Here is a 13,251-nt window from a genome sequence, read left to right as displayed (position 1 = left end):
GGCACCCAGCGGCAGGCCCGGTGGACGCAGGCAGGCGGCAGTCTGGTGGGAAAGCTGGGATTGAAAGGACAGAGGCGGGCAGTGGACAGAAGCCAGGCATGTGGGCACAGGAGGGAGCAAGGGGGTGGGGAGGCGGAGGGGGCAGGGAACGGAGACCCCGCAACCTGATGTCAGAGGGACAGACACGGCCCTAGGCGAGGGTGAGCAGCCCTGCTGTCCCCAAGCCCGACTCTGTGCCCTGGCATTCCACCGGGCCACCCCAGGGAGAGCCCTGCCTTCTCCGGTATCACGTCCCTTCTGGACCTGGGGCTCCTGAGCCAGGACACCTGTCCAAGGGCTAATGCGAGGCCAAGGGCGTGTGTGTGGAACAAGGACCGGATAGAGGCAGGGCTGCTGGAGGGTGGGGCCTGCCCAGGACTCTGGGAGGCTCCTGAGGCCAGGAGGGAGGGGCGCCAAGGGGCTGAGCCCAGGACCCAGCCCCTGCCCGGGAGGTCTGGAGCTGAGTCCTGCTCTGCCTTCAGGGCACTCTGTAAACTGGGAAGCGCGGTGGACAAACGTGAGGGTGCTCTTTCCTCCAGCTGCAGGACCCCAGGCATCATCGCCCCTGCGCTGGCTGAGAGGCTGCTCCCGCCTGAGCACCCACATGCTGTCTGCGGTCACCTCAGGGACCGGGAATGGGGACGTGAGACCCGCAGCCGGCAGCAGGGCACGCTGCCCCCAAGGGGGAGGCTCGGCACAGCCAGGAAGGGGGTCCCCTTCGGAGGTGCCGGTGAAAAGGGTGTGAGGTCGCTCTGAAGAAGGTGACGAGTTTTCTTGGGTAACACAAAGTGCCCCAGGCAGCTTTTAAAAAATTTTTAGTATATACCACTGGGAAAAGAGGGAAGACGAAATAACAAGAAAAAAGATTCTTGTTAATAGGTCCCAGCTGGCTAAGAAAGAGGGAGATAGGAGAGCCCGGGTGCGGGGTGGGAGGGTCAGCCAGATTCCTCGCGTTAGGGGCCCCGCGGGCTTACACAACACACGCGGCCACAAAGCCCTCCCCTCCCAGCCACAGAGCCCCTGGAACTCGGGGCAATGACTCCAGGTTCAGCTCTGGGGCCAGGGCCCGGCCACCCAGCCGAGGGCTTGCCTCCCTGGCGCCTGGCTGTGGGCGTCCGCCCAGCGCTGAGTTGAGGCTGCCAGCTCGGCATGCTGCCCTCTAACGCCGAGCATACCCGGTGCACCATCTCCAGCCTCAGTTTACTGCCCCCTCCCCAGTAAACACACATTTGAACCCCCTCCGAAACGCGCAGGGCAGTGGCTCAGGGGGAGCTGACCCCGTCCGCCCAGCTCCAGGGCTGGCGAATCAGCACACGGCCTTCTCGGGCCATGGATGTGGTCTCAGGAATGACCACGAACCCCAGGGCTGACCATCAGGAGGTCAGGGGTCCTGAGGGGACCAGAGCCCCCACGTGGGAACACATCCCAGGCGGGAGGCAAGCAGGACATGGCAAAAAGAGCGCTGGAGCCCCCAGACCCAGCCACGCCGAAGCCTGAGCCCTGGGCCATTCGCCAACAGTGACCATTAAAATCACTTCCGACTTGAGTTTCTGTCCCTTGCAACCCAGAGAGTTCTGGTTGATACACTCCCTCCGCCCCAGCCGGGCTTCCTTCCCCTTCCCAGGCCTGTGTTTCTGAAGTCCCAGCCTGTCCCCAAGTCTATCCCTGTGCAGTGAGAGTCCAGGAGAGGAAGGTGACAAGGATATTTATAAGTTACAGACCCATCATGTGGGTCACTGAATCCTTAAGGCCACCCTGCAAAGTTTCAATTATTGGCCCCATCGTACTGAAAGGAAACCTGAGGTTCAGAGAGGTTAAGTCATCTGCCTCAAGTCACACAGCCACTGGGCAGCAGATAAGGGGTTCCATCCGAGTAGCTACTGAGGCAGGGGGTGGTAACGGGAAAAGGCCCTGATCACCCCGATACCTCAGCCCCCACTTCTGCTCGGCCCAGCCGGTTTCGGGGAGCTCGTCCGAGGAACCAAAATCGCTCAGCAACCCCGGAGATGGTCAGGGACTGAAGCCCTGAGGGAGGCCAGGGCGCCTGCGGCCATGCCCCCTGGACTAGGTAGGGCCGGAATTGATAACAGAGCAAATGTGAGAAGACACTTGTGTTATCTTGGCCTGGTGAGGCCTTCGAGAGAGCCCCGGGCTGATGATTCCAGCGAGAGCCGCACTGATTAAAAACGTACTGCTTCCCTTATTAACCATTCCAAACAGATGCCGGGACCAGCTTGCTGAGGAATGAAATTAGCCACACTCTGACCGCCGCCCGAGGAGCCCGGGGGCTGCTCCGATGGGACCCTCTCACGGGGACTCCTCCGGGGTCATGCACTTCTGGGAACAGGGAGCAGGGGGCATCTCGGGCTCCTGGAGTCCTCAGGTCCCCAGCTCATCCCCTGGAAATCGGATAAACCGGAGGGAAGGCCAGGGACCCCGCTGGGTCTGTCCAGTGAGCCTGGTCCCGAGGTACGGGTGAGCCGGGCCCCGAGCCGGCACCACGCGCGGGCCGGCTTGGACCCTGCTGCCCGCAGCCTCGCCGGCCTCGTCCCGGCTGCCCTGCAACCCGTGACGAGTCCCTCTGCCAGAAGCCGAGCCACTGAACGGTCAACGTGCAGGAGGACAGACCCATCAAGAACACGCGCTTGCTTTAACCTTTCAGTTTTAGTTGGCTGCATTAATTTTAGTCTTCAAAATGGCACTCGAAGGAACGGTCAGTCTGCGTCTGTCCCAGCTCCTGCTGCTGGGTGTGGAGGAGGGACGTGGGGACTGAGGGCGGGAGAGCCAGCTGCCCGCACTACCGCTGTGCTGACGGCACTGGGCAGCAGGGCAGTCCGCAGGTCCCGGGAGCAGGCCGCCCGGCCGAGGGCAGCTCGGGGTGGGAGGCAGGGAGCCTGGGTCCCAGCTCTGCCAGGGGCTCTGGGAGCATGGACCAGACCCTGCTCCAAGGTCTCAAACTGGGTGCCAGGGACCGACCAGGCCCCAGCTGGCAACTAAAGGGAGGAGGCTGGTCCCAGTGCCCTGGTGGGGTTCAGCCTTGGGGAGAAGGCTTGTGACCACACAGGCCTCCCATGGAGGCACTGAGACAGGGTGTGGCGTGGTCGCTAGCCTTCCTGTCCCACAGTCACCAAGGGTCCAGTCATCAGACCCAACACCTGCCCCAGGCCTTTTTTCTCCAATTAAACTTTTAATTTTGAGATAACTGTAGATTCACTTATAGTTGTTAAAAATAATACAGAGAGATCCTATCTATACTTTACCCTGTTTCCCCCAACGTCCTGCAAAACTACAGAACAACATCACCAGCACAATGCTGACAGTACCAGACACCATCCTGGACAGATTTCCTGTTTCACGCCTACTCGTGTGTCTCTGTAGCGGAGGGAGGGCTTAGTTCCACGTGGTTCTATGTGCATGTTCACGTCAAGACGCGCAATAGTTCCGTCACCGCAAAGACCCCCCGTCCAATCCCCCGTCTTGATAGCTCCAACCTGTGCTACCCTTTCTCTGGTCTAAAATGAAGTTCATGAATCATATGATCTATCTACACACATATTCTAAAACAAAAATCAACAGAATGCCCTAGTTGTAACAATACAGAGAGAAAAACAGGAAAGCACTTTATAATGAAGTGACCTGCGTATTAGTGGTGGGCACACAGGGAGGCAGTCAGTCGCCCGCCCCTCTAGGTGACAGCGGCTACACACCCAGGCGGGTACAGGGGTTTGCTCGCCACTCGGGGGCCACGAGGGACGCCGCCCTCGGTGCCGTGATGCTCTCAGTGGTGACAGCTCTTGGCAGAGCTCTGAACATATCAGAGTCTGATCTTCCCCTGACTGTGAGGACAGCAGCCGCATTCCTGGAAAGGTCAAAGTGCTGACAATCACGAGAAATGTGTTTAGTGGTTTAGATGTCACGTGGAGTGAGGCGCAGGTTCAGATAACCACGCGCGGATTTTCACTTTCATGAGGATCTGGGGAGACATTCGCAGGTCTCGGCTGTGCAGGGCTGCCCCCTACACCCTAGGGAATGGGCTCCCCGGGCTCCACCAACGAGACACCTCTCCTTGCCTCCACCCTGAATGCCGCCCACGTGCCCGGCGGCCCCTGCTGAAAGCCCCTAGCACACTGTCTAACCCCGCACTGGCAACTCCACCTGTGTCTGTGTCCTCTGGGCAGGGGTCGCTGCCCCCCAGGATGCAGTCCATGCCCAGCGCTGAACAGAAGCTAATAAATGTGCCAGCAGAACGGATCTGGACCGACAGCCAGCCCAGGACAAACAGGCTGCTGGGAGGCCTGGTGTGATCTTATCCTCGGATGCCCCAGGACCAGACCCGCCCACCTCCGCTCTCCTGCCGCGGCTTTGCTTCCTTCATGGAGACCACTCTGCCAGCCACCGGTCAGGGCTTCCCGCTAGAGGGAGAACATCACCTCCTTCAAGGGCTCGCTGGTTACCAGGTCCCCCCAGTGGGCCCTCAAATCCAGAACTGCAAAGCAGCGATCGGAAACTCTTTGTGTAACTGGCTGGGTGGTTGAAGCACTTCAACAATAAAGTATTTACATCGACGCACAGAACTTCCCCAGAAGGACCCCAAGAAAGTGGACACAGTGGTAGCCTCTGGGCAGAGGGACAGCGGAGGGAGGCGCCTTTGCACTGTGTACAGACATTTTTGTACCATGTGGATGAATTATCTCTCAATTATACGAAGAAACAAAGAACAGCCAAAAAAGATGGAAGCAGGTATTATTGGTGTGATTAAAAACTTCTGAGCCCCTACTGCGTGTCACGTACCCCCAAGGACCCAACTCCTTGGGCTACTTATATCCTGGAGGACTAGGTTCTGGTGGGGAGACCAGAGCCTCACGCCCACGCCCCCCTCCCCTCCCCTAGGACAGAAACTTGGACAAGGCAGTGGAGGCATCAGCCAGCAGGTGTCCGGCAGACCCAGCCCTCCCCAGACAATGCCAGGGGTCCTCGGGGCTGAATGGTCCATCAGCAGAGAAGGAGGCTGAACTTTACCACTCACACCTGCCTTTATTCAAGAAAGGGTAAATCCAAACCACAATGAGGTGCTACTTCACACCCTGAGGACTGCTATCGCAAAAACAAACAAACAAACAAGAAACACAAAACAAAATAGCAAGTGTGAGCGAGGATGTGGAGAAACTGGAATCCTTGTGCAATGGTGGCAGGAATGTAAAATAGTGCAGCTGCTGTGGAAAACAGTATGGAGGTTCCTCAAAAAAGTTAAACATAGGATTACCATATGATCCAGCAATTCTTCTGGGTATATACATAAAAGAATTGAAAGCAGGGTCTCAAGGATATATTTGAACACCCATGTTCAATTATTCACAGTAGCCAAAAGGTGGAAGCAACATAGGTGTCCACAGACAGACAAATGGATCAACAAAGTGTGGTCTATACACACAATAGAATATTATTCAGCCTTAAAAGGAAGGAAATCCTGACACAGGCTACAACGTGGATTAACCTTGGAAACATTATGCTAAGCGAAATAAGCCAATCACAGAGAGACGAATACTACGTGATTCCACTTATATGAGTCCCTAGAGCAGTCAAATCCATAGAGACAGAAAGGAGGATGGTGGGTGCCTGGGGCCTGGGGCAGGGGAAGGGGGGCTCGTGTTTAGTGGGGTCTGAGCTTCAGTTTGGGAAGATGAGAAAGTTCTGGAGATGACGGTGGTGATGGCCGCACAACAGTGTGAATGTACTTAATGCCACCGAACTGCACGCTTAAAAACGGCTAAACTGGTAAATTTTATGTTATGTGTATTTTACCACAATTTTAAAAAGAAGGTTATTGGTGTCTTGCCAGGCCAGGGCCTACACGAATGCCAGGAAACAAAGGCAAGGCCTTGCCTGGGAAGGTCCCAGTCGGTGGGGGAGACAGAGAAGCAGGTGGCTGGGAACAACAGAGGGGCCTGCACTGTGGCAAAGGGGAGGACCAGTGACGGGGAACTCGGCGAGGAGACAATTCGCCTGGGGAGTCGAGAGAGAGGCGTGATCGCATCTCGAGGTCTGAGGTGAGGGGGAGAAAGAGCCCTCCCGGCAGAGGGACCAGCAAGGGCTCTCCCGAAAGGGCAGGCAGGACGGGCGTGGGGTGGGCCTCTGGGGCCCTATTTGAGGTGTGTCCCCGCTTGAGACTGTCAGCTGCAGGCGGCAGGGCCTGGCCCAGCACACAGACTGGGTGCTTGACAACCACTGTGGAGTGAGTGAATGAATGAGTCGGTGGATGATGACGTCCCCGGGGACCACAAGTGATACACAGGACGGGCTGTGTGGGAAAGAGCCAGCATGTCTGAAGCTCAGTTTCTGCTTCTGGTAGGCCCTGGTCCCGCTCCCCTCCACCTCCTGTGTGAGTCCGCATAACAGAACCGTCAAAAGCTGACCCTGCCGCTCTCGTTCCAGATGAGGTCACAGGCCCAGAGAGGGCAAGAGGCTGGCCCAGGGTCACACAGCAAGGCAGGGGCAGAGCTGGAGCACAGCATCCTTCCCCTGCTCTGTGAGCTCCAGGGAGGGCCAGGGCCTCAGAGACCAAGGGGCAGGGGTGAGCGGAGGGAGAGAGAGAGAACAAGAGCCAGTGAGCAGGTGGGCGGGGGGGGGGGGGGGGGCGGAGCAGACACCGGCTTTGGGGAAAGCAGCAGCCTCAAGGTGAGCCTGGTGGGCACTTAGCACCTGGCCACAATGCCTCCTAGGTCCCTGCAGGTGGAGACAAAACCGACTTCATCCGCAGGCCCCAGGTGCTGGGCTCCCTGCCGCTGCCAGACAAGGCACCCTCAGCGCCCTGGACGAGGGCGGAAGCCGTGGCCACGTTCTAGTTCCCGGGGGAGCACGCGTGGGGGGAGGGGCAGAACCCCGTGGCCGGGGGTCAGGAACCTGATCAGGGACAAGGCACCAGGGGCCGTGTCTGTCACCCGGCTCTGCCTGGCCGCCCTCTGGCCCTGCTGTCTGCCCACCTTCTGTGTACCTGCGTCTTCCCTCAAGGGCCGACAGAATGGGGCTGCTGAAGAGTAGGGTCTGCGGAGGAAGGACAGACCCCACAGGAGATGCTGCAGGAAAGCGCTTTGCCAAGGGCAGGCGGCAAGGACGAGCCCCACCCCGGTCCCGGCTTGGTAGTGTCCCTCAGGGCGAGCTGGGGGTCCCTGTCCACACCCCTGGGCACCAGCCAGGCCAGACCGGAACTGAGTGTGAAGGTCAGCCTCACGGTGGAGAGGGGATGGGTCCCTCTCACCCGGGCCACAGAGCTGCCTGGCAGGCCACGAGCCGGGGCCTCCTGGGGACCACCCTGGCTCCCGGGCCGGCCCTGAGCAGACCTGCGGGCAGCAGCTGCTGACGGCCCCAGGCGGTGCGGAGGGCCGAGGGCCTGGGATGAGGACGCTGTTGCTCTCCGGGGACACGTGTGCCCCGCTGTGGGCACAGGAAAAGGATGGCTGAGAGCCCTGCCCGGTCTCCCTACCCCCAACTTCCTTCTACAGTCCAGCGATGTAACCGCGGCCGCCACCTCAGATCAGAGCCCTCCGTGGCTGCCCATGGCCCCTGCCTGCAGGGAGAGCCCCTCCGCCTCCTGTCCTGGCCCCGCCCACACCTCCAGGCTCACCTCTCACTTCCTTGCTCACCCTCAGGGGTGCGGGGCTGGAGGCAGACCCGACCACTTTGAGTAAAAGCCTGCGGTACATCACAGGGCACTAGAGCCGGGCTCTGGGGCTGCCCTGTCTGCGTGCAAGCCCAGCTCTACCCCTCACTGGGGCAAGTTATTCGGTGACTCAGTCGCACTGTCTGTACAAAGGGGATAACAACAGCCCCACTTCCCAGGGCCTCTGTGAAGGTCAAATGAGCTAGCGCCTGCAGAATGCTTGCAACCTGAGGCCTGAGGTTTGCATACCTGGAGCGCCCTCCCCTCCCTGACCACCTGGCAACCTCCCTTCACCCTCCATGCCTGCTGTGGGTTGCAGGAACACTCCCCACTTCCGGGTCGTCGTCCTGTCCCGGCCCTTGGCACTCTATACTGACACCGTCTGTTCATGGCCTGCAGGCTGCCAGGAGGCAGAAACTATTTCTTACTGGGCTGTGCACCCCCTTGCTTAGGGCAATGCCTGGCACAAGATCCCTCATTCATTCAACCAACGAAGATTTACTGAGCAACTACTATATGCCCAGTGCTTTTCTAGGTGCTGGAGATGCAGCAGCTAACACACTGTCAACCTCTCTGCCCTGGTGCAGCTGACACTCTAGTGGCCAAGATGGACCAACCAACCCCCAAGTAGGGACACAGCGGCAGGCCAGACGGAGACAGTGCTGGGCAGCGAAGGGGCGGGGGAATGTCAGGGTGGGATCTGCCATCTAGATTTGGTGGCCAGGCAAAGTGAATGAATGAATGAGCAAATGAATGAATGAATTATAAATGAGCGCCTCACTTCAGCCCCCTCCCCGCCAGCAGCTCCAAGAGTCTCACACACTCACTGCAAACTCCCTGCAGCCCGACTCCCTGCATTCCAGTAGCAGGAAGTGACGTGCCCGTGTTAGGTGTAGTTACTGTTGGGAGGGGGCTGACATTAATTAAGACACCATTAATTAAGCTGTCAGTACAGTAATGGCCTCGGTTGTTAGCAAATTTGATTAAGGAACTGACTCTTGGAGGCCTCACGATTTCCCCATCTCATTAATAAATCTTCTCCCGCTCCCGCTGTCACCCCTTCTCCCGTTCACTCGGCCACTTCCATCAGCGCCTGAGCTCCCAGGTGGGGACCCGCCTCCTCTCAGTGCCTACGCAGTCTAGATTCCAAAGCTCTCTTGGGAGCCCAAGAGGTGGAGGGGAAGAGACTGGAGGACAGGGAGGCGGGGAAGGGATGGGGCGGGTCGCTGGCAGGGCTCCTTCTGGAGCACGTGTGTCCAGGCCTGCTGTGCGGCATACTGAGGGAGGGATGTACCGCCAAGTGCATGGCAGGAAGCAGCCATGAGACCTCAGTCAAGTTGCTACCCCTTTCTGAGCCTCAGTTTCCTCCTCTGTAAAATGGGATTATTAACACCCCACTTTATGGCAGTGGCGAGAACCAATGAGGCGAGTGGCATGAGAAGCCTCGAAGCCCAGTGGTGCAGCTCTGATGGTGGCTACGGTGGTCCTGGGCTGGCGTCTCCAGCTGTCCTGAAAGTTAAGCATCTAGAGACACTCAACTCCCCAGCCCTCCCCACATTGAAAGCCCGGGGAACAACAAGGTTGGAGCGGCAGGTGAGGGATACCCCTGGTTCTGGTCCCCAAATCTTTCTATAAAGCAGTGTGACCCCTCCTCTTCAGCCACCCCCTCCCCAGTCTCTCTGCAATCTCTGGCGCCTGTGGGTTTGGTGGCAGCACGAGGGGGACGGCCTGGGTGTTGTGCTGCCAGACTGTGGGAGCCTGAAAGCCAGGGCAGCGTGAAGAGACCCACAGGAGGGAGGCAGGGAGCCCAGAGTGCCTGACGCGCTGCCCTTCCCACCAGCCCAGCCCCTCTCCCAGGTGAGCAGGTGAGACAGGCGTGGTCTGTGGGTCCTTCCAGGGGCCTTGTGTTAAAAATGCAGGTTCCTGGGCTCCCGGCAGACCGAATGAGTCTGTACTGGTATCCAGGAGGGGTACTGAAATCAGTATGGTAGCTGTGTCCTCAGCAGAATCACGATCGGATAGGTTTGGGCAGTGATGCCAAGGGAAATGGTTGCATCTGTGAACATCAGCCACAGCTGTGCATCAAAATCCCATGGAGAACTAAAACGACCCTGAGGCTTGGGCCCTCCCCGGACGCATAGACTGGAATCTCTGGGGATGGGACTGAGGCACGGGAGCTTTAAAAAATTCTCCAGTGCTTCTAGCGCAGAGCCTGGGCTGAGACCCCCACCCTCAGGCCAGGACGCTCCAAGTTTCCTGGGGAGCTTTGCTGAGCCTCAGTTTCCCCATCTCTAGAATGGGAATCTTAGTGTCCGCCCAGCCAAGGCTGCTGTGCGGATTCCACCGAGACCAGGCGCTGGGCCTAGTGCAGGCAACATCCGACGTCACATTTCACCCTGATGACACCCCCTCTCCCCCGGGGTTTAACAGTCCCTGAGAGTTGAGAATCTCTGACATCGGGCTCCTGGGCCCAGGCAAAGGTGTGGCAGAAAAAAGATGGCTGCCTCGGACCTATTCCCAGCAAGAGCAGAAGTTCCGTGCCGGGAAAGGATTTACTATTTGTTTCCCAGAAAAGCCGGGGCCTTGTCACAGGGAGGGAGAACTCTGGCGTGTTCTGCTCACATCAACAAACCAACCCGTGGGCTTTTCCACTTAAAAAGCAAATAAACATCATAGCCAACCACAGACCCAGGCCACCCTCATGACCCCAGGGGCTCCCGCCCGGCCGGCTGACACAGTGGCAGGAGCAATGTTTCCTTTCCTTCACGCTCCGTTAGCGAGAGAGCTGTCTGTCCCCTGATGGAGGGGAGTGGGTGCGGCTTCACTAGGGGGTCCAGGGGCCCTTGTCATGGTATAGGGGCGTTCAAGGCCTTGGAGTGCCCCCCAGACGTCCCCCTACATAATGTTCCAGGCCTCACCTCTCTAGTCCGGGGGACTGAACCCAGCCTGAGGGTCCAGCTCTGCCCTCTGATCTTACAAGGTCTGAGGTCACTGAACAGCCCCAAGAGGCCTGGCCTGCGCAAGGTACCTAGGGCAGGAGGAGACGTGGGTCTGTGTCTCAACCCCTACGGCTTCCGGTCCCAGAGGAGGGGTCCTGTGAGGCCAGAGACCAAAGGCTGCGCACCCCAGAACAGAACATCGCAGAGCCCCGGAGAGCTGCGAGGGAAGCTGGCATTCTAATGTGACGCCCCAGGAAGCCTGGCTTAACGAGGCCCAGGCTTGGCTTTCCATAAATACCCGGACCTGTGATGTCACTGCCCCGTGCAGACTTTCACAGCCTCTGCCGCTGGCCTGGGGCCCAGCAGACAGGTGTTTGCTTCTGGCCCACAGAACACCTGGGTGGCACAGAGGGACACTGTTGCTCCCTGCTCACAAGGGCAGGCTGGACCTTAACCTGTCCCTGGAGGGCACAGCACCCTGTGCCCACCCTGACCTTCCTGCCAACCTTCCATCAGCGGTGACTGAAGAGCCGGGCACGAGAAGCATTTTCCAAATGGACACAGGTGGGCTGTACCAAACGCCACAATGGTAGCAGCAGGTCGGGGGACCCTGTACGTAGATTTGGGGCGCTACGTACCCTCAGAGACAGGGAATTTTACAGCCCAACAGAGTCCTGCTGACTAACAGCCTTTCCTCATCGTCACCACTCAAACACCTCCACTGCAGGGAACAAATGCTGGCATCTCTGCCTGGAGGCCACCTCCCTCTGCAAGCCACCTGCACGGCAACCCACCCCTCCCCGCACAGAGCCCCCGCTCCAGCTCCAGGCTGGGCTGCGGCTCCTCTGGCCTCGAGTCCCAGGCATAAACCTGCCACCTATACTCACAAATAGCGTCTTCTGCACGCCATCCTGTTTGGGGGCAGTTTTCCCTTCTCTCTCCCTCTCCAGTGGTGAAGGCTCAACGTGGTTGGAGGAGCGCGATGCTCAGGCGAGAAGTGGAAGGGAATGAAATTAAATCGAGGGCGAGTCACATTCCCGGGGGTGGCAGGCTGCTCCACGGAGGCTGGGCCAGGAGCAGGGGGTGGCAGCAGCGGGCTACGGGGGGCCCAGGTAACGCAGGGCTCACGCCGAGCCTGGCAGCCTGCGAAGACGTCGAGTCACCATGGTCTCCAGGTTGGGCGGGGGGGTGGGGGGGGGCGTGGGCCTCGCTGCTACCTGAGACCACCTCGGGCTTTTTCCCTCCCGCACATCCGGGGTGGCGGGGCGCCGCGGGGAGGGGAGGGCTGGGGGAGTGTCCGCACCCGCTTTGCTCTCGCAGCATCCGGAGGAGGGACCGGCGCAGAGACTCCCCCGCGCCCCAGGAGCTACGTAGTGCGGCCGCGCTGGACCAATCGCCGAGGCGCTCGTCGCCATGGCAACCGCAGCATCAGGCGCGGCCGCCCAGTGGCGCCCTCGCTGCAAAGTCACCCACCAGGCGGAGAGCGCCCGCGCCACGGCCGGCACTCGGAACCTGGAAATCTGTTCCCAAAATGCATGCGCTGCCCCGGAGCCTACGATGACGCTGCTTCCCAGGGTGGCTTCTCTGCCTTTGCGACGGAGACGTGCGAGGCACGGAGTGCACGGGGTTGGCGTCTTGGAGTCAGGCCGACAGATTCCCAGACTGGCTCTGCCTCTCAAAGGCCCTGAGATCTTGGGCAAGCCGCCTCTCTTCTGGGAGCCTTGATCTATGATACTGTAAACTGGGATCACAGCAGCTGTGTCACAGGGTTCCAGGAGGGCTTACCACACACATCAGCCGCACAGATGCGGAGCTGCTATCATTCGTGCCGGCCATGTCCTGGGGCTAGCGAAATCTCTGGTCTAGCTGTGGTGCCCGCTCATTCATTTACCCACTCACTCATTCCAAAGGCACTGCTGTGGGACTGGCAACCCAGTGGTGAATAAGGCAAAGTTATCCGCCCTCATTCATTCATTAGAATGCCCCGTTTACATTCTACGGGGGAAACAGGAAGTCAACATGTAGTCAAAGATCAAAGATATAATTTTGCATAGTAATAAGGATCAGGATAAAAATAAAGCAGAAGGCGGGAGGGAGGGGGAGGGGAGGGAGGGAAGCCCCCTCCCTCACATCAGAGGTGGGGGGGGGTCAGGGAGGGCACACGTGGGCTGAGACATGTATGATGGAAGATCTAGCAGGGGAACATTCCAGGCAGAGGGAAGATCTAGTGTCAAGGTCCTGAGGCAGAAATGAGCTTAGTGTGTTTGAGTACGTTTGAGGACGCCAGTGTGGCTGGAGTGAGTGAGTCCCCGGGAGGTGATGATGAGAAGGTCACCATCCATCCTCCCCTCCCAGATTCACTTTAAACTGATCAGAGTCTGTTTCCTCACATGTAAACCAGGAACTCCAAATCTATTTCATATATACATATATATATATATCTATATATATCTATATAATTTTTAAGCACATTATAATCCTAATAACAACCTCAGTGGGATATAAGATTTTACAGAAGAGGAAACTAAAGCCAGAGGTTCAGCAACTGATCCAGGGTCACACAGCTGGTGGGCGGCACACCAGGGCAGTCTGGCTCCAAAGTCTCGGCACTTAAGC

At 58.6% G+C, this 13,251-nt stretch overlaps 1 protein-coding gene across 6 annotated transcripts in view; it reads right to left on the bottom strand.

Annotated features, from left to right (window-relative positions):
* Positions 1-13,251, bottom strand: part of IQSEC1 (IQ motif and Sec7 domain ArfGEF 1) — a 331,754-nt gene that overhangs the window by 147,121 nt on the left and 171,382 nt on the right. Inside the window, exon 1 of one of the 6 annotated variants that reach the window (XM_067755613.1) lies at positions 11,523-11,825. The exons of the other annotated variants lie outside the window; for them this stretch is intronic. Within the exon in view, the coding sequence (XP_067611714.1) occupies positions 11,523-11,545 (23 nt within the window). The 5' untranslated portion in view covers positions 11,546-11,825. Of the gene's footprint in view, positions 1-11,522; positions 11,826-13,251 lie in introns of those variants that run through there. 6 annotated transcript variants of the gene reach the window in all.

Source organism: Pseudorca crassidens, chromosome 10 (genome assembly GCF_039906515.1).
Source record: "Pseudorca crassidens isolate mPseCra1 chromosome 10, mPseCra1.hap1, whole genome shotgun sequence".
NCBI classification, from domain to species: Eukaryota; Metazoa; Chordata; class Mammalia; order Artiodactyla; family Delphinidae; genus Pseudorca; species Pseudorca crassidens.
This window is presented reverse-complemented; position numbering and strand designations above follow the sequence as displayed.